Source organism: Thecamonas trahens (assembly GCF_000142905.1).
Source record: "Thecamonas trahens ATCC 50062 unplaced genomic scaffold supercont1.2, whole genome shotgun sequence".
Taxonomy (NCBI): domain Eukaryota; order Apusomonadida; family Apusomonadidae; genus Thecamonas; species Thecamonas trahens.
The window spans coordinates 480067-499001 of NW_013657678.1; the positions used below are offsets into that span (position 1 = coordinate 480067).

At 62.7% G+C, this 18935-nt stretch overlaps 8 protein-coding genes across 8 annotated transcripts; 4 read left to right on the forward strand and 4 right to left on the reverse strand.

Annotated features, from left to right (window-relative positions):
- Positions 1-74: 74 nt before the first annotated feature.
- Positions 75-2015, forward strand: AMSG_00523 (syntaxin-binding protein 1; the record flags this gene model as incomplete). Its single annotated transcript, XM_013907343.1, has 1 exon — positions 75-2015. The coding sequence occupies one exon, from the start codon at positions 75-77 to the stop codon at positions 2013-2015; it is 1941 nt and encodes a 646-aa protein (XP_013762797.1).
- A 113-nt stretch (positions 2016-2128) lies between these two features.
- AMSG_00524 (cyclopropane-fatty-acyl-phospholipid synthase) lies at positions 2129-3622 on the forward strand (the record flags this gene model as incomplete). Its single annotated transcript, XM_013907344.1, has 2 exons — positions 2129-2233; positions 2677-3622. Exons 1-2 carry the CDS (start codon positions 2151-2153, stop codon positions 3620-3622), a joined length of 1029 nt encoding a protein of 342 aa, XP_013762798.1. The 5' UTR covers positions 2129-2150.
- AMSG_00525 (uncharacterized protein) lies at positions 3347-4823 on the reverse strand (the record flags this gene model as incomplete). Its single annotated transcript, XM_013907345.1, has 2 exons — positions 3347-4475; positions 4686-4823. 2 exons carry the CDS (start codon positions 4821-4823, stop codon positions 3684-3686), a joined length of 930 nt encoding a protein of 309 aa, XP_013762799.1. The 3' UTR covers positions 3347-3683.
- A 785-nt stretch (positions 4824-5608) lies between these two features.
- AMSG_00526 (uncharacterized protein) lies at positions 5609-7236 on the forward strand (the record flags this gene model as incomplete). The annotated part of the gene is made up of 1 exon (XM_013907346.1): positions 5609-7236. The coding sequence occupies one exon, from the start codon at positions 5609-5611 to the stop codon at positions 7208-7210; it is 1602 nt and encodes a 533-aa protein (XP_013762800.1). The 3' UTR covers positions 7211-7236.
- AMSG_00527 (uncharacterized protein) lies at positions 7199-13820 on the reverse strand (the record flags this gene model as incomplete). The annotated part of the gene is made up of 3 exons (XM_013907347.1): positions 7199-9674; positions 9729-13403; positions 13594-13820. The coding sequence occupies 3 exons, from the start codon at positions 13818-13820 to the stop codon at positions 7226-7228; spliced, it is 6351 nt and encodes a 2116-aa protein (XP_013762801.1). The 3' UTR covers positions 7199-7225.
- Positions 13821-14130: 310 nt separating this feature from the next.
- Positions 14131-15711, reverse strand: AMSG_00528 (homogentisate 1,2-dioxygenase). The gene is made up of 2 exons (XM_013907348.1): positions 15534-15711; positions 14131-15369 (listed from the first exon to the last, which is right to left on the reverse strand). The coding sequence occupies exons 1-2, from the start codon at positions 15672-15674 to the stop codon at positions 14146-14148; spliced, it is 1365 nt and encodes a 454-aa protein (XP_013762802.1). The 5' UTR covers positions 15675-15711; the 3' UTR covers positions 14131-14145.
- Positions 15712-16009: 298 nt separating this feature from the next.
- AMSG_00529 (uncharacterized protein) lies at positions 16010-18115 on the forward strand. Its single transcript, XM_013907349.1, has one exon. The coding sequence runs from the start codon at positions 16099-16101 to the stop codon at positions 17311-17313; it is 1215 nt and encodes a 404-aa protein (XP_013762803.1). The 5' UTR covers positions 16010-16098; the 3' UTR covers positions 17314-18115.
- AMSG_00530 (uncharacterized protein) lies at positions 17316-18428 on the reverse strand (the record flags this gene model as incomplete). Its single annotated transcript, XM_013907350.1, has 1 exon — positions 17316-18428. One exon carries the CDS (start codon positions 18426-18428, stop codon positions 17340-17342), a length of 1089 nt encoding a protein of 362 aa, XP_013762804.1. The 3' UTR covers positions 17316-17339.
- Between the last annotated feature and the right edge of the window lie 507 nt (positions 18429-18935).

The following is an 18935-nucleotide window of genomic DNA, read 5'->3' on the forward strand; positions in this document are numbered from 1 at the left end:
TCTCCCGCCACCCAACGATCGCCCCCCCCCCCCCCCACTCCCACCCTCCAACCCTACTTCCACCCCCTACCCTCATGTCTGGCGCCGGAAGCCAGTCCAGCGGGACGTTCCGTGGACAGGCCTCTGTCCGACTTCTCAATGGGGTCATTCGTGAGGCGTTCTCTGTCTCGTCGGAGCTCAAGGTCATGGTGGTGGACAACCTTGCACTGCGGGTACTCTCCTCGGCACTGAGAGTCTTTGACTTGATGGAAGAGGGTGTGACTCTGGTGGAGAAGCTCGAGCTCTCACGCCAGCCGCTTCGGTCTATGGAGGCTCTCTACATGATTGCCCCTACCAGGTCATCGGTGGAAGCCATGCTCGAGGACTATGCCTCGTCGAAGTCACGCAAGTACGGCGATGCCCACGTCTACTTGATCGCCCACCTGCCCGACGACCTCATGGCTCTCATTGCCGCCTCACGTCTGGCCAAGCGCATCAAGACCCTCAAGGAGCTGCCGTCCGAGTTCCTTGTTCCCGAGGCAAACGTCTTTACCCTCGACATGCCGTCGGGCCTGTACTCGGCCTTTGCACCCGCTGCGGTCTCGTCGCGCAAGCGGCGCAAGCACGCGGCAGAGCTTGGAGCCAAGCTCTTGGGCGTCGCTGCCACTCTCGGCGTCAAGCCGGTTGTCCGCTACGCTGGTGGCTCGCCGCTGGCGCGGCTGATCGGCCAGGCGCTCGTCGAGCAGGTCAACGCCGACAAGGCCGCCCCGCTGTTTGCCAGCGGAGGGCAAGGCGTCGCCGCGCCGGTCATTCTCATTGTCGACCGGTCGGTCGATGTTCTGGCGCCACTGCTGCACGAGCTGACGTACCAAGCCATGTGCTACGACCTGCTCCCGCTCGACGGCGCCAAGTACGAGTACAAGTACACCGATGGCTCGGGTGCCAAGCAGAGCAAGACGGTGCTGCTCGACGAGTCGGACCCACTGTGGATCTCGCTCCGGCACATGCACATCAAGGACGCCATCGACTGGGTCCAGGCCCAGTTTGCAGACTTTCTGCGCTCGAACCGCGCGGCCCAGGCCCGTGGCCAGCGGATGGACTCACTCCGCGACATGTCGGCCGCCATCCGCGCCCTTCCGCAGTACCAGGAGCTCCTGTCCAAGTACGCGCTGCACATTCAGGTGTGCCAAGACAATCTTGCGGTCTTCAACGAGCGCAATCTCGAGGCCGTCATCGGCGTCGAGCAGGACATGGCGCTAGGCGAGGACGCCAACGGCCAGCCAGTCTCTGAAGTCATGTCGGCTCTGCTCCCGCTGCTGCAGGACCCAGCCATCTCTATCCATGACAAGAAGCGCCTTCTTCTCATCTACATCATCTCGCAGGAGGGCATCCGACCCGCCGAGCGGGCCAAGCTTATGGAAAAGGCCCGTATCTCGCCCGCAGACCAGAACATGGTCTCCAATCTCACCCATCTGCAAGTTCAGGTCCAGTCCATGCCGTCGCGTCGCAAGGCCAAGAAGAAGAAGAAGAAGAAGTCGCGCCGCCGCGCCGCTGCCGACGAGGACGTTGGCTACGAGCTCTCGCGCTTCACCCCGGCGCTCAAAGCCGTCATGCACGACCTGGTCTCCGGCTCGCTCGACGAGCAGGCCTGGCCCACCGTCGCAGGCTCGCTTCCCGATGCCGTCGCCACGGGCGCCTCGGCTCCGTCTGCCCGTGGCAAGTCGGTCCGCACCCGTCAGTCCAAGTGGGCTGCCAAGCGCAAGAACAAGGACAAGGGCAAGGCTGACGCCGACGGCGCCACCTCCTCCACGACCTCCCAGGACACCTTTGTCATCTTTATTGCCGGTGGCATGTCGTACTCGGAGATGCGCGCCGCCTACGAGATCGCCGCCGCCTTCCGCCATGTTAACCTCATCATCGGCTCCACCGACATTGTCACCCCGCTCCAGTTCATGGACCAGCTTGCCGACCTCGACCCGTTCGAGCCGCTCTACCCCGACGACATCGACGGCATCTCTGGCCCATCTGCTGTTTAGATGGTGTTAAAAGCGTGAACATACCCCGGCAACTTGATCCGTGCTGGCACGAGCCCTACCCTCGCTGCCGTCGGCCCACCGGCCGCCGACTACACTCCCCGGCCACCTGACTCCCTCCCTCACCTATCCACCACCATGGCGACAGACTGGCTCCTTGAACGCGGACTTCTTCCCGACTTTCTCATCCGCATGGGCATTCGCCGCCAGCTCGGACAGCGGTAAGGCCCTCCCATCCCCCCCCTGTCTTCCTCCCCCTGTCCCCTCTGCCCCCCCCTCCCCCTCCCCCTCGTCCTGCTCCCGTCAGCCATTTGCGCCAACAGTGTTTGACCAACCACTCTGGCTTGCTGCACCCATGGTGCTCCCCCCCCCCCCCCCACCAAAGCCAATATCTTGGCCTGGTCTCTTTTCGACGCCCATGATGCTGCAACTCGTGTGAGCCTTTCTCCTTGACTGCTTGCTTGACTGCTGTCGTACTCTGCCTGCTACTCCTCGGGCCTTCGTCGCTGGCTTTCTTTGCTCGGCGGGAAAGAGTTGGGCAAAGAGCCGATAGAGATCGAAAAAAACAGGGCAGTGGCGGTGGAGAGGTAGAAAAGCGATGTCAGGAGAGGCACAAAGGCAAGTCCATACTCACTTACTCGGGTTTTCTGGTCGAGTCCAACAGGCTGGAGCAGGAGATGCGGAGCGATGAGTCTGAGGCCGCCGAGGCCAAGGCCAACTACGTGGCCAAGCTGAAGCAGATGCCGATCGCGGTGGCAACGGACGACGCCAACGAGCAGCACTACGAGGTCGATGATCGGTTCTACCAGATCTGCCTGGGCAAGAACCTCAAGTACTCATCGTCGATCTACCCCGAGGGCGTGACGACGCTCGACGCTGCCGAGGATGCCATGCTCGAGCTTACGTGCTCCCGTGCGCGGCTGGACAACGGACTCAACATCCTGGAGCTTGGCTGCGGCTGGGGCTCGCTCTCGCTGTTCATGGCGGCCAAGTTCCCCGGCTCAACGATCACCTCGGTCTCCAACTCGAAGACGCAGAAAAAGTACATTGACGACACGGCGGCCGAGCGCGGGCTGACCAACCTGACGGTCATCACCTGCGACATCAACGACCTCGACCTCGACGAGTCAGTCTACGACCGGGTGGTCTCAGTCGAGATGTTCGAGCACATGAAGAACTACCAGGTGCTGATGGGCAACATCTCGCGCTGGCTGGTGCCGGACGGCATGCTCTTTGTCCACATCTTTGTCCACCGCACCGTCGCCTACGACTTTGAGCAGGACTCGTGGATGGGCCGCTACTTTTTCACCGGCGGCACCATGCCCTCGGACGATCTGTTGCTGTACTTCCAGGATGCCATGGCCATCACCCAGCACTGGCGCGTCGACGGCCGCCACTATGCCCACACCTGCGAGGACTGGCTCCGCAACATGGACAACAACGCTGCGGAGGTTCGCGAGATCTTTGCCCAGTGCTACGGCGACGAAGCCACCAAGTTCTTCAACTACTGGCGCGTCTTCTACCTTGCCTGCGCCGAGCTCTTTGCCTACAACAATGGCCAGGAGTGGTTCGTCTCGCACTATCTCTTCACCAACAAGAAGAACCAATGAACGCCATCAGGCCGGCTTGCCACTCTGCCCTCGCTCCGCGACCGGTTGCTCCGCAACTGCATTATCGCCGCCACACTGCCCGGTAAACTACAAAGCCCAGCGCTGCCGCTGCCGCGCCGGCCAGTCCGGCGACGGTAAGCGACGGCGCCGCTTCGTGGCGGACCAGCTCGCCCACACCGTGCATCATTTGCATCGGCAGTGCAGCAAGATCGGCGCCGGCGGCCCAGCTACTAGTTCTCGATTCCCCCTCGTCGTCGCTCTCGTCTGACAACGAGCCGCTGTTGTTGCCGTGGGCAGCCGGCGGCGGGAAGAGTAGGACCCGCTCACTCGCCTCGCCCGGCGACGTCCGTGCAATCCTCTCCGGATGGGCCTCCCAGTACCGGCGCTCCTCTTCGGCCTCCAGCTCGGCGAGCAGCTCGTACAACACGCTTCGCGACGCGTCTTCCAGCTTGAGGATCCGGACTACAAGCTCTTGCATGGCCTTGGAGTGCATCTGTAACAGGCGCTTGACGTGGATGTTCTGCGCAAAATCGACCGGAAGCTTGCCATCACGCGATCGGGCCTCTACGTTGGCACCGTGTCCAACAACCAGGGCTTCGACAACCCGGACATGCCCGCGTGATGCCGCATAGTGAAGCGGCGTGCAGCCAAACTTGTTGCGGACATCCACGCCACACCCGATCCCGATGAGGTACTCCACCACTTGCCCGTGCCCGGCCGCCGCCGCCCAGTGCAGCGGCGTCCATCCGTTCTTGGCCGATGCCTCTCCTGACAGACCGTATTCTTCCACCAGCGCCTGCACTACCCTTAGATGACCGCCGTGCGCTGCCGCATGAACCAGCGTCCATCCGTACTACCGGTATCCGTCCCGAGTCGCCACACACGCCAAGGCCCCGAGCCGCCCCAGTCCACCAGTCCCCGAATCCACCCAATTTTTCCCGTTAGTCTCCCCTGCCCGATCGCCCTGGCCCAACCCTGCACCACCTACCGGCAACCCCCTTGCTCTTTTGCTTGCGATGCCGCTACCACAACATGCCCGTCGCCCTCGCCCGCGCTCACCTACCGCGTCCACCACGTCGACACGGCCACCAGGAGCCTCTGCAAGGGTGCGCACACGGTTGAGGTCACCCTCAGTCACTGCGTCCCATAATGCTGATGGTGAGCCTGTGCTGGTCGAGGATCGTCGTCTGCTGCTTGCCATGGCTCGAGTGACGTGGTGCTGCTCGCTGTGCGGCTGCTGCTGTGGCACCGGTTGAGCATCTGCCAGGCACGATTGCACTCTTGGCGACAGAAGCCAATCCCGCAAGCCGACCAGCCGATCAGACCCGGTCACCGCAAGGTAGCTGAGCCTCATTAGGGTTGTAAGGTTGGTGTCGACTGCCGCCGTCTATCGCATTCATCTGCGCTGCTCGGTGCTCCACGACGAGACCATCATGGGTGAGAAGGAGTCAGACACAGGGACGAGATGTCTTTGCAGCACAGATCTGCACCAACAACACACTCCCTTGATATCTGTACTATCACGACCGTCTTGTGGACATGCGCGTGCCCTCTGTGCCTCTCTCCGAGCGCATCGGAGCCAAAACCGGCCTGGGACGACAAAAAACATGATCGCACCAAATCTTTGCCCCAAACCCACGCACTTTCACTTCTTCCCTCCCCCCCCCCCCCCCCCACCCTGCTATTCAACGTGGTCAACCTCGGCTACTCACTCCCTTTGACCCCCTCCCCTCCCTCCTCTCTCCCATCGTCATCATCTTTTCTCCTCTCCTCCCACGACGAGGCAGTATTTATCCTTTTGCCGCTCTACGGGAGAAAAAACCAATTCTTCGACTGTGCGGAATGCCAAAAGGCTCTCTGCGCACGACGTGTCGCCGGCAGCCCGCTGGCACCTACACCTACGCCTACGCCTACGCCTACGCCTACCCATCCACACCCACACCCATACTCCACTCGAGGTCAACTGCCCCCCCCCCCTACCACACCATGCATGCTTTCGCTTTGGTGCACGCACTGGTTGTTGTTCTCCTGGTGGCAGCCGTGGTCAATGCGAGCACCTCGGACGAGTTGACAGGCCTTGACGTCATGGACGCGCGTGAGAGTGTGGTTGTTGGCGCGACGGATGGTCAAGGTAATGAGGTGAAGGCCCAGATGATGGACTCGGGCAGCGGAGGGGCTTTGTTTGGAAAATTGGCTCGCTGCCTGTCGCCACTGCTGGCAAGTCTGGTTGATCTGAGCGAGAATGCCGCACGCCCGGACAAGACCGTCATGATTGAGGCGAGGAGCTGCTTCCTTGACGTCATGGCCGAGGCTGAGGCTGGTGATGCAGGTTGTGTTCATGGCGCGGGTATTGATGCTGCCGTCGCGCTCGCTGGTTTGGCGCTGGTTGACGGAAAGATGGAGCTTGTGGCCGCGAGCCAGGCTCTCTACACGCTGCGAGCCAGGCTGGCCTCGCGGGGCGGTTGCATTGTCGGCGCGCCCGGCTTGAACCGCTATCAGCTGCGCAACTCGATGGGACGGCTTGACGCTATGCGAGGCTACCTTGCTGAGTTTTCCAGCCCAGCTGACGTCCAGCGCGCCCGCGAGCTCCTGGCGTCGGCGCGGATGCTGGCCGTGGATCCGTCGTCGTGCTTCATGTGCTACGACGACTACCACTCGCGGCCGATGGGCTATGTTGGTCGCTCGATGGAGAACTCGTCACCGTTCACCCACTATGCGGCGCCACTGGCACGACTCCTCCTCTTGCGCACCTCGCTCGAGACGCTCCACCTTTGGGCTCCGTCGGCCGCCGCCGATCTCGGCGCGAGCATCGACGCCCGGCATGGCCACCATCGGACTGGAACACCAGTTCCTACTGCCGACAATGGGTACTCGGATACCACTGCCGAGCCTGTGAGCATTGGGTGGTCCGGCCTTGCCACCACCAACGCGTCTCGTGTCGCCGGTGCTGGCGCCGAGCTCGCTGGCAACGACTTTGGCTACGGCCACCTGCAGCACGTGCTCTCGCCGTACGAGCTCACTCTCCTCGTTGAGTATTATGACTCGTGTGTCGACGGCGAGTTTGTGGTGTGGGAGGATCTCGAGCAGGGCCGGCGAACGGCCAAGTCAGAGCGGGTCGGCTACTTTCTCAACGTTGCACTCGCCCCGCTCGCCGAGGCCGTGCTCTCCCGTCCAGTCAAGGTCGCCTACTCGTTTTACTCAGACTACGCCATCGATCCGCGCCTCGGCCAGCCAGCACACGCACTCTTCCCTCACACCGACCGTGAGGACAACCAGTACACGTTCTCGATCCAGGTCGCCTTTCAGGGCGAGCCCGGCGCCGACGCGCACTGGCCGCTCTACGTCGACCAGCTCGAGACGCTGCCCATGCGCGCATCCTGGCGCCAACAGCCTGATCGGTCGACCACTACCGCGGTGTACCTGGTCTCTGGCGACGGGCTTCTGTTCCAGGGCCGCAGCCACATCCACTTTCGCAGCCCCTTGCCCAAGGGCGTCTCGCGTGTCGCCAATATCATCCTTCACTACGTCGACTCGGACTTTGACCTCCGCCACTACAAGGAGCGCCAGTGGATTGATCCGGACATTTAGCACAGTTAAAACAGACTACACACGGAGCACAGCCTTGACCTTGCGATACATCGACTTGGTGATGTCCAGAATCCACCCGACTCGTTTGATGGCCGGCAGCAGCGCGTCGTCGCTCATCTCGGCCTGTACGGCCCGTGCCACGTTGCGGACCGCAACCTTGAGCTCCTTGAGCTTGGCGTCCTCGCCGGCCGCCAGGTGCTGTGCATTCTTCACCGCGGCAGCGAGCGGCTCACTGAGCTCAGACTCGGCCGCGGCGGCCGCCAGTGCCATGCCCGCGTCGGCGATGTTGCGGACTGCAACGACAAGCGCCACGTCTGCCATAAGCTTCTTAACACCCTTGGCGTACGCCGCTGCCAGCATGTCAAACTTCTTGCGCTTCTCTTTGCGCGCGGTCTTGTCCATAACTACCACTTTGCGGCCTGTCGACGCCATCGCACCTGCCACGGCCGAGAGCTCGTGCACAAGCGACGGTGCCAGCGAGACGTGCGCAGTGCTTGTCTCGTTGTCGTTCGCTTCGGCCACCAGCCGCTGCGCAGTCTGCACCAGCCGCCCGACCGGCCCGTCGTGAAGTTCGCACACCGCCTCGTGGCGAGCTGACGACTTGCCCTCCACTAGCTTGTGGAAGCTTGGCGCCAGAGCATCGACCACTGTGGCCACATCGCCGACCCATAGCCGTCGCGTCGCGCCCGACGCCACATGCAGCGACCGCGGCGCTGTCCGATGCCGCGGCTGGCTCGACGCCACCGTGCCGCGCAGGCCACGGCTTCGGCTCGGCGCTGCGCTTCCAGCCTTACTCTTTCCTCCACCGCGTTCGGCCTGAAGCTCGTTAACCGCCGCCACCATCGACGACAGCGCCTTGACGCCGTCGTGGAATGCCTGCGACGACGCAGCACTCGCCTTGGCGTCGCTCACTTCGCCATCGCGGAGCACCCGCTTGACCGTCGCCCAAAACGACTTGACCGAGTCGAGCCCAAGCTCGAGGGCGCGCATGACACCACCGAGCCCAAAGTCCTTGGTGTGCTCAACCACAGCTTTGCGCGCTGCTTTCAGTAGCATTCGCGCCGTCTTGCATGACGTCTTGAGCGTCTTGGGAATGACCACATTGAGCGCAACTCCGCCGGCTTCCAGTAGCGCCGCGCAGTGCAGCACTGCTTTGGCCGCCACAATGGCGTACGCCAGCATCGGTTGGCCACCGACCTCGTGGAGCACCTCCTCCGGAGGGACCAGCGACGACCGCAGCCGCGGTGCGTCGTCTGGCAGCCGCTCAATCGAGCCGCACACCGGCTCGCGCCACAGCACCACTCCGCGTGACGACTCGTACATGACGTCTTCGTACAGCGGTGACCACTGCTCCACCCACGTTTCGTCCGGGTTGGCGTCGGGCGCGTCGAGGTCAGCGCCCGAGCCGGCTGCTTGCATCCGCTTCATGACGCGGACCATGACCTCGCCGATCGCCGCCGCCACGCTGATAAATACGTTCTCGGCCTCGACCACGTGGCTGCTGCCAAGGCTCTCTCCGCTGGCGTCGTCGCATTGGGCGGCGGCGGCGGCGCGAACGCCACTTTGAGTAAGCGTTGCCACGAGCTCGTGGAGCGTCGTCGCGGTTGTGTCCCGCCCACGGGTCTCGCACTGGCCGGCAACCATTTCCATGGCGCCGGCAACTTCGGCCATGCGCTTGACGAGGACGCGCGCAAGCTCGCGCTGACCAGACTTGGCATGGGCCGTCGCCACTGCATGCCCATACAACGACTGCAGTGAGCGGGCAAAGACATGCCAGTTGCCCTCATCGGTGCGGAGCACAGCTTGGCGCCGCTCTGCAACCGGCGACACCGCAGTCGGTGCACCCGCACCGCTTGACTCACCCGCATCGTCCGACTGAGTGTTGTCCGAGTCGACGCCATACAGACCTTGCTCCAGCTCCGAGCCTAGGACGTAGACATCGTCCTCTAGAAGCTGTGCAAGCTCATGCATGAACTCGGGCGTTGCCGCTGTTGGATCGGAGCGAATAGTGCCGACGGCCTTGGCAAGAAGCTGGACCACCTCCCTCACGTCCTCGACAAACTCTTCGTTGATCTGAGCAGCGTCGGTGGCAAGATCCGCCACGGCCTTGAGCTCTTTGAGCACGTCGATGCCGCGCGAGACGAGGCCATCAACCGAGTCCGTGGCAAACATGGCGTCAACCGCCATCTGGACCCGGACGCCTGCAACCTGCAGGGGCGGATCGCTTGAGCCCGACTCACAGAGTGAGGTCCACGACTCGTGCCGCACCATGTGGGTCGGCACGTCCGAGTACGAGAGAAAATCGTCGTCACAGTAAGTCTCTTCCAGGGCTAGATGCCCGTTCGCATCGCCGCCGGTCGCCCCGAACAGCGCCACAAGCGTTGCAGTGAGCGTCTTGGTAGCGTGTCCGACGCCAGAGAGGGCTTCCACTGCTGCGCCAAGGGCGCGGTCGAGCGCTTCATGTCTGTCCTCATGTGATGAGGACGATGATGATGATGATGATGATGATGATGATGACGATGAGGACTCATCGACCTCGACCTCGGCCACGGTGACGACGCAAGCCACAAGGTGTGACATGGATACGCCGAGATCTTCGGCGGCAGCAAAGACCGCGTTGTTTTCTCCGCACACGGCCTCGGCCATGGCAATAAAGTTCTTGACCGACGAGGCCAGCGACGAAACTGCGTGAGTCTCGCCGAGCTGCGGGTTGGCGAGTGCCTCGGCAACGAACACCATGTCTTGGCCAATGGCATCGATGAGAACCTGGAGCTCGGGCGCGAGACCATCGCCGGTATGGTTGGCTGCTGCAACAGCTGTCTCCTCTGCCAGCGGCGCCGGGGCCGGAGCGACTGGCGGGTGCTCACCAAGACTTTGGCTTTCGCGCAGCACGACCGAGCCCGAAGCCGAAGACGAGCTCGAAGCAGAGCTCGAGGCCGAGCCCAAGGCCGAGCCCGAGGCCGAGGCAGGCGGTGATGCAGCCTCAGCAGGCGTCACATCACGTGATGCAGCGGGAGTGGTCGAGCCGATGGCTGCAGCAGCATCAGCGGCTTCCTGAGCAGCTTCGAGATCTGCAGTGTCGAGCGACGACGAGTCCGAGTCTGAGCTGGAGTCGAGGGCAGCTGGGACCGAGTCTGCCGACGAGGCAGAGATGCCTGCCGACGACGGAGGCGGAGACGACGAAGACGGCGACGATTCCGAGTCTGAGATCTTCTCCTTGGGCGTGGACGAAAGCGAGGCGCGCCGCGAGGCAAATGAGACCAGCGACGCCAAGTTACTTTGCTGAGCGCGCCCACCGCGGCTTGAAGGCGGGTTCTCGGACATGAGCGACTCGGACTCGGACTCATTGCGCTTGAGTGGCGAGAGGGAAAAGTCCAGGGCACTGGACGGAGGCACCAATGGAGCGAGCAACTCGTTGCGAACCTTGTGCAGGGTGTCGAGCGCAGCATTGTGGGCCTTGACGAGCGTCTCTGTCGCATCGACCGCATCGGCCTCGACGTCGTAGACATAGTCTTGAGCCAGAGTCAAGCACCGCTCGATGCGGACACCGGCGTCCTGTGTCACCGAGGTGACGCGGGCCCGCGAGTTGAGGTCAAGGAGTCGAGCCTGCAGCTGGTAGACGTAGCCCGAGACAGCCGAAGCGACTCGCGATGCGGTGGCAAGGATGAGCAAGCGTAGCAACTCCTCCACATCGTTGACGGTCTCGAGGTCGTTGGAGCCGGCAGTCGGCTGCAGCAGCGGCGAGGGTGGGGCGAGGCGCGCCGAGGTTGAGATCTGCCGGGCGCGGGCGAGCGCTCCGGTAAAGTGCTCCAGGTATAGCCGAGTCTTGGGATGGGTGGCAAAGGTGACGAAAGAGCGGGCGGCGTGGACAGCGGCCAGGCGCTGGGCTTGGGCCTGGGCAGCTTGGGCGGCATGGAGCCTGGCTTGCAGGAGCTTGAACAGCGGAGCATCGCTGGGACACGCGCTCACGACCAAGCCCGCCTCAGACTCAAAGGTGGCAAAGAGGCTGTCGTGGGCGGCATGCAGCGGTGAGTCTGGGTTGACCGCCGCCTCGAGCGAAACGACAACGGCAACGGCGCGGTCGACTGGCGACGGCTCGGCGAGAAACGACAAGGTCTTGAGGAGCGGCTCGACCGAGTTGGGAAGCGAGTCGGCAACATCGTCAAAGAACAAGACGGAGGCCAGGAAGGAGGCAAGCGCAGCGAGAGCCTCAGCCATGTCGGCCAGCGCCGACTTTGCAGTCGGCGACGAGAGGAAGAAGCCGAGACCGTGAGCGAGCGAGGTCGAGGCCTCGAGGTGAAGAGTGGAGCAGGCCGTGCAAATGTGTGCCACGAGGTCCAAGATGCGCTTGCCTGCTGTGGACGGGACGCGAGCGCGGACCTCAGCCCGGGTGCGCTCCACAACAAGGCAGCCGAGAACGTTGCGCAAGCAGCGGACGGTCTCGATGCGGTGGAGAAGAAACTCGCGCGGCTCGACGTTGCGGCAGAGGGCCGAGAGCATGGAGGCGAGAGCATGCAAGAGGCGGTCGGTGCCAGCAACAGCCGAGTCGGGGAGGACAGGTGGAACAGCAACGGCAGCAGCACCGCCTGCAGAGCGCGAGGCGAGCGCAAGGTCACCGAGAGCCTCCGGCTCCAAGTCGCGGATGACAGCCCTGGCTGCGTCAGTCTCAAGCTCAGCGCCGAGAGCGCCGAGAGCAGCGCCGAGGGCACTCGGCCGCTCAGACGAAGGTAGGGCGTTATTCTCGTTGGTGTCTGCGACAGCAGAGAGGATGGCGCTCAGCGAGCGAACGATACCGTCGATGCGGCATGCAGCGCCGACGGCAGCGCCGAGAGCGTCAGCCTGGGCAGAGTCAAGCACGCTTGTCTCGGTGGTGATGCGGAAGATGGCCTCCATGTCGAGGGCCAGCTCGACAGCCTTGTGCGGGAGGTGAACGAGGATGTCACGAGCAAGCGAGAGTTCGGGTTCGATCAGGACTGCGAGCGAGAGTAGGTAGCGAATCTCAGGCTCGACGTCCTCCATGAGGAGGGCGATGCCCGAGAGACAGAGTCCAAGCTTGGCGGGCGCGGTAGACGCGACGCGGACGTAGGCGACAAGCGAGGCTACAAGGTCGCAGAGGAGCTGTAGCACACCGTTGCCGACGTCGACAAGAAGGTCGCCGCTCGGGGTGGATCCCGGCTCGAGGCCTGAGAGATCGAGCTCAAAAACACCCTCGTTGACGGCAGCCTCGATCGACTGCAGACCGTGCACAACGGCAAGGAGCGAGGAAGTGGCCTCGACCGGTGAGCTTGCGCCGTCTGTCCGGGTAGAGGAGAGGACAGACGGCTCGTCCATGGAATAGTCGCAGACGACAGACCACTCAGCAAGGGCAGCGCGAGAGGCGCGGAGCGAGTTGGCGACGATTTCCAGCAGGCTGTCAAGCTCGGCAACCGCGTCCGGGGCGACGATGGTGAGCGAGGCACGGGCGGCGAGGGCACCGGCCACCACCTGCGATGTGGCCTCGACGGACGACTCGATGCGATCAGAGAGGGTGTCGAGGTCTGCGGAAGGCAGCTGGAGTGGAGGAGCAGACGGCGGAGCGACGGCACGGATGTTCTTGATGAGCTTGAGAAGAGCGACGCCGGCGGCAGCCAGCGTGTCCATGGTGGCGTGAAGCGATGACGGGACGGCCTCCTCGGGCTGGGCGCGGAGGAAGCGGACGAGAGCATGCGAAGCAGTCGTCGACTGGATGATCTCACCACGGACGTAAACCGAAACCGACCAGCGGACAAGATCGTGAGCGTTGGCCTTGATTTCGGCAATGGCGTCTGCGACCGCATCGCCTGCAAGGCCACGGAGCGCAGCAGCGCGTGTGAGTAGTGCATTCCCGAGGCCCTTGTACCACGCAATAGCCATAGAATCTGAAGCCATGACCTCGCACTCGGAGTTGCAGGTGACGATAAGGTCTTTGATAGAGGCCTCGACACGATCGGCGCTCTGGGCGTTGTCAGCGAGGACACAGGCGATGTCGGCCTGCAGCTCATCAAGAACTGAGAGTAGCGGCGGGGCAACAACGATGATGCTCTGATTCGTGCTCTGATCGCGAGAAGAGTCCGCAAGCGGGGCGCTATCTGGAGCCATGGCGCATGCAAGCGAGTCCAAAGCATCGCCCAGCATGCCCAGCCGCGACATGAAGATCTTGGAGGCGGTGTCGAGCCTGCCTGTTGTCTGGATGAGGGTGAGCAGGCCAACTTGACGCTCACGGATGCGTTGAAGGAGTGTCGAGAGACTGTGTGTGATATGTAAGAGGGGGGGGTGATCGTCAGTCTTGGTGAGGTGAGCAAACAGGAAGAGGGTAGGGGAGGGTGAGGGGGATAGGGGAGGGGGAGCAAGGGTTAAGACCGTACTCTTTGTCGATACCTGTAGAAGCAGCCTTTTGGACAAACTTTGAACCGGCGACAAGGAGCTCAGCAAGAAGGTTGTGCAAGCGATCGATGTCAGCTACGATCTGGTCTTCCAGCTGAGGCATGAAGAGGGTGGAGACGAGGACCTCGGTGGCTGCCTCGACCTGCTCGCCAATGCCATACACCCGGTCAATGCCCTCCACCACTGCGTCCACATTAGCTCCACTCATGACCACACACCTGGTGCTGGTCAGCTGTTTGGGGGATTGTGTTGTGTTGTGTTGTGGTGTGGCGTGGTGGAGTGTACGTGTACTATCTGTCCGACTCGGGATGCGTGGGTGTGTGTGCGGGGTGTGCGGCGGCTTGTCGGGCGGGGGCGAGCGGTGTGGCCGAATGACTGGCCCACGAGCGGCGGGCCGATGGGGCGAGCGGAGCCGATCCCATGCACTCAGCGTTGAGTGGGTTGGTTGTGTGCAGGGTGCGCAAGGCGTTCAATGACTGGCTAGATGAGTTCTGGTAGTGTGGCTGCGAGAAGGGCTGCGGCTACGGCTACGACTACGGCTTGGTCGGGTCAAAGTTCGACTCGAAGGGGCCCCAGGCCGACTCGGTGTAGCTGGTGTCGAGGAGGTTCTCGTCGAGAGCAAACTTGGAGAGGTGGGTGAGGTAGCACGACTCGAACATAAAGGCGATGGCGCCCTCGGAGATAAAGTCCGGGGTGAGGTCCGAGGTTGTGGCCTTGGTAAAGGCGTCAACATCGGGGCCATGGGCCGAGCCTGCCGAGTGGAGCGAGGCACCGCCGGGCAGGAAGCCCTCCTCCTTGGCGTCGTAGCGGCCGGTGATGAGGCCCATGAACTCGGTCATGCAGTTTGTGTGGAAGTAGGGCGGGCGGAAGGTGTCTGTGGCGACAGACCAGCGCTCCTTGAAGACGACAAAGTCGAGGGCGGCGCGGCCGGGCTCTGCAGTCTGGACGGTGACAACGGTGAAGATGCACGGGTCTGGGTGGTCAAACGAGACGGAGTTGATGACGTTAAAATTGTCGAGGTTGTAGCGCCACGGCGCGTAGTTGCCATGCCATGCCACGACGTTGAACGGCGAGTGCGAGGCCTGGGTTTCGTACAGGGCGCCAAGGAACTTGTGGACGACGACAAAGGCGTTGTCGGCCGGATCCTCGGCGTCGGCATCGTAGGCGGCGACGGGCGACTCAAAGTCGCGCGGGTTGGCGAGCCCGTTGGCGCCGATGGGCCCGAGGTCGGGGATCTCAAAGTGGCCGTCGTAGACCTCGCAGACATAACCGCGGACGGCGGTGGTGCCCTCGGCAAAGTTGACCGAGAAGGCGATGCCGCGCTGGACGACGCAGATGAAGCCCGGCGGGACATGCATGGAGCCCATCTCAGTCTTCACGATGAGCTCGCCCGACTGCGGGACGATGAGGAAGTCGCCGTCGGCGTTCTTGAGCGCCGTCCGGGTCATCGGCTCGTTGGCCGTGTAGATGTAAAAGGCGACGCCGGCCTTCATCGACGGCTCACCGGCCGAGGCCATCTTGTTGAGTCCACGAACAAAGTCGATGCCTTCGCCCTCGGACACGCCCTCGCCCACAATGGGAATCGGCAGCGGCTTCCACCGCAGCTGGCTCGGCGGCGTGGGGACCGACTCGGAGAGCGCGGCCGTCGGATGCGGGTAGGGAAGGAACGGACCCGAGTGGCAGACAGACGGCCGGATCCGGTACAGCCATGTCCGCCGGTTGGTTGCCCGCGGTCGGGTAAAGGCAGTGCCTGAGAGCTGTCGCGACGTAAGTAAGAGCGGGTGGAGTGAGTGTGTGGCCGTGTTCCAAAAAAGGTCGCAGAGTGAGGAAAAAGCCATCAACGGCACGTGAGCCGAGGTGGCAGCGCTGGCAGGGCCAGAGACGGCAGATGTGGGTCAGTTTGGGGAGCCAGTGGACGAACCTGTTCAGCATAGAGGCCATAGGGGCAGTTCTGGGGAGAGTTCTTGCCCTTGGGCAGAGCTCCGGGGAGGGCCTCGGTAGCAAAGTGGTTGTTGAAGCCCGTGAGGTACTCAAACTCGGTCGAGGAAGCAGCAGCAGCCATGGCGCAGCAGAGGGGGGGTGGTGAGAGGGAGAGGGGTGGCAGTGGTGGTCGCCGTCGTCATCGTGATCGCCCTCATGATCAGTCGTGCGAATGATCAGTGGCACGGTCACTGTCGTGATGGAGAACCGTTTGAAGGGGTCTGGACATGCTCGACCTTTCGCAAGTGGAGCAATCGGGTTGGTGTGTGTGTGTGTGGAGGGACATCGTCATTTGATTGATTCGTGGGTGGCAGGGTGGAGCGAGTCAGCCGGAGGTGGCGAGGGGGTGGGGGGAGGGTGGGTGGGGGGGGGCAGTAGCCAGAGGACGGCAATTGCATTCGATCATTGCTGACGGAACACTCGGCTGAGAAGGGCACGGGTGGTGGTGGTGGTAGCAGAGGCAAGCAGTCGTGGCTGGAAGAGTTACAGCGGAGGGTGGTATAGGGATGGAAGCCGGGGTGTGCCCGGTATGCGAGCGGAACGACATCATGGGCTTGTATTGTGGCCGCTGTGTGGGTGAGGCTCGTGCTGAGGCGTCTGCCCGGGTGGCGGCGTCCGAGGCGGTAGCGAAGCGCCTTCGGTCTGCGGTCGAGCCGCTGGTGGCTGCTGCAAGTGGGCGGGCGCGATGGGAGGCACGGGTGGACAAGGCGCGGGATCGAGTGGCGCGGCTAAAGCTGGCGGTGGCAGCCAAGCGACAGGCGAGCCGGAGGCAGGTCAAGGCCAACAAGGAGGCGAGCAAGGCGCTGGCCAAGCGGAGAAAGGCGCTAGCCAAACGGCGAGCGCGGCTGGCGACGGCGATGGAAAAGTGGGACGGGCTCGTGGAGCGGTGGGACGACGAGCACGGCTCCGAGCTGCCCGAGGTGCAGGCCTCGCTGATTGAGTCGCGCAGGGCGCTGGTGGTCGAGCTGCTCTCGGTCCTCCCGCTCAACCCGATAGACGAGCATGCACACGAGCTTGCGGGCCTGGCGATGGCTGACGACTCGACGTCGCGGCCGGCTGTTCACGACCGGCTGCACGGGCGGGCGTCGTCGCAGGCGCCGCCTCATCTTCTGGTAGAGTCGCTCACCGACGAAGAGTTTGACGCCATCATGGCTACGTTGGTCCGGCTGCTTTCGCTGGTGGAGAGCTACCTTGGCGTTGCGCTGCCGTACCCGATTGTCCATCACGGCTCACGGTCGCTCATCGGATACACTCCGGTAGGGCCGTGGATCACGCTCTTTCGCAACGCGGCGACATTTGGCGACGACGACGAGACCGAGGCGACGCTCGCCGGCCTGCCTGTGGCGCTGCGATCGGCGGCGGGCCTCATCTACGACTGGGAGGAGGGCCTTGCGCTGCTCAACTATAACATTGCGGTGGTTGCTGCGGCATCGGCTGGCCTGCCGACCAAGGTCCGCGAGCTGGACTCGCCGCTTCGCAACCTGCTGCAGGCGCTGCGCTCGCCGTACGTTGGGGCGCAGAGCATGGCGTACACGATGTTTGGGTCCGAGGCGGAGGAAGTGTATGCGCTACCGTGGCTTGGCTACCACAGCATGACGACGAACCAGTTTGAGCGGCTGCAGCGGGCGCTGCAGGCGCATCTTGCGGCAGCGGCGCGGGCTGGAGGGCGGGGCAGAAGCGGCGACGGCAGCGGCGGCGACGACGAGTGGGAGCTGGTGTGATGCGGGGGCGGGCTTTGGCTTTACGCTCAGTAGAGGGTGAGGACGAGGGCGTCGTCCTCGAGGTGGGCGTGGATCTTCTTGAGGTGGCGGTAGGTGTGGAGCCGAGCCGCTGCCTCTGAGACGGCGGCAGCCGAGTCCTCGTCGCGCGAGGTGGGGACGACGCGTAGGGCGCCAAGCTGGGTATCCCAACCGATGGAGCGAGCGAGGACCTGGGTCGCGTCTTCGGTGCTGAGCCGGGCGTACGTCGCAGCCTCCCACTGGGCGTCTGAGGCGGCTGACTCGAGCGCCGACTTTGGAGTTTCGTGCTCGCGGGGTGCGATGCGCTCGACGACCGAGACAGCAATGCGGACGGCGGACGGGTCACCGAACATGTCGAGGAAGCGGGACTGCAGGTCTGCGAGTGCCGCAGCCGACTCGCTGGTCGACGACGAGGCGGCCCCGGTTGCGGTGCTCTCGTCGCGTTCGAGAACAGCGGCCGAGCTCGCCTCTGCGGCGTAGGCTTGGGCGGCATTCTCGGCACGGCGCACAATGGTCGAAGCGAGGAGGCGGAGGAGGTCGAGGAGAGTGTCGGAGGCAAGGACGACGCGGTCGGCGGCGTAGACGCCTGTGGCCGTGGGAAACTGAGGAAAGATGCAGCGGCAGACGATGGCGTCTGCTTCGGAGAAGAAGAGCGAGGCAAAGGTGTCTTCGTGGCGCTTGGCCATGTCGGCCATGGCCTGCTCCATGGCGGCCTTGGACGCCATCATCGCCCGCTTGCCCTGCTCGACCGAGTCGTAGTCGGTAAACTCGACAGCGCCGTAGACGGCCGGCACCTCGGGCATGTATACAACGTTGGCAAGGCGGCCGAACATGTCGCCGGTCACGTCATAGCCCATGGAAATGTTGAGCGAGCGCAGGATGTCCTCGGGAGCAAGGTCGGCGCGGTCAGTCCGGACCGTCAGGTGGGTGTAGCCGAACAGAGCCTCGACCGACGACAGGTGGACCGAGATGCGCGCTCGGCGCATGACGCTGATGTGCTCGCCGACCCAGCAGACGGTGAGGAACTTGACTACAACAAGGTCTCGCAGCTCAAAGTCCAACCTCAGCAGCGCATACACCACGCCATCGTTGGGCATGGACTCGACCAGGCCGACCAGGCCCGTTGTCCCAGTTGCTCGCAACCGCAGGCTTGAGTTTCCCTCGTACTCGAGGGCGATCCTTCGAGGGGAAGTTGATGTTGAGGATGATGATGATAACGATGACAATGACGATGACAATGACGATGACGATGAGATCGATGTAGGCGTCGATGTAGGTGGGGTTGAGACAGATACAGAGACAGACACGTACATACAAAGTCATACACATGCATGAGTATCTTCATCACCCCCCCCCTCTTTCCTCCCTTCTTGGTCTGTCTCCCCGCAGGGGGGGGATATATATATATATATATATATATATATCTATATATATATATATATATATATATATATATATATATATATATATATATATATATATATGTATATATATATATATATATATATATATATATATATATATATATATATATATATATATGTATATATATATATATATATATATATCTGTATATATATGTATGTATATGTATATATATATAT

Coding starts and splice junctions, on each gene's coding strand:
- AMSG_00528 (XM_013907348.1), bottom strand. CDS start 15,674: ATGGCTGCTGCTGCTTCCTCGACCGAGTTTGAGTACCTCACGGGCTTC. Junction 15,370..15,533: donor ATGGCCTCTATGCTGAACAG/GTTCGTCCACTG, acceptor ACGTCGCGACAG/CTCTCAGGCACTGCCTTTAC.
- AMSG_00529 (XM_013907349.1), top strand. CDS start 16,099: ATGGAAGCCGGGGTGTGCCCGGTATGCGAGCGGAACGACATCATGGGC.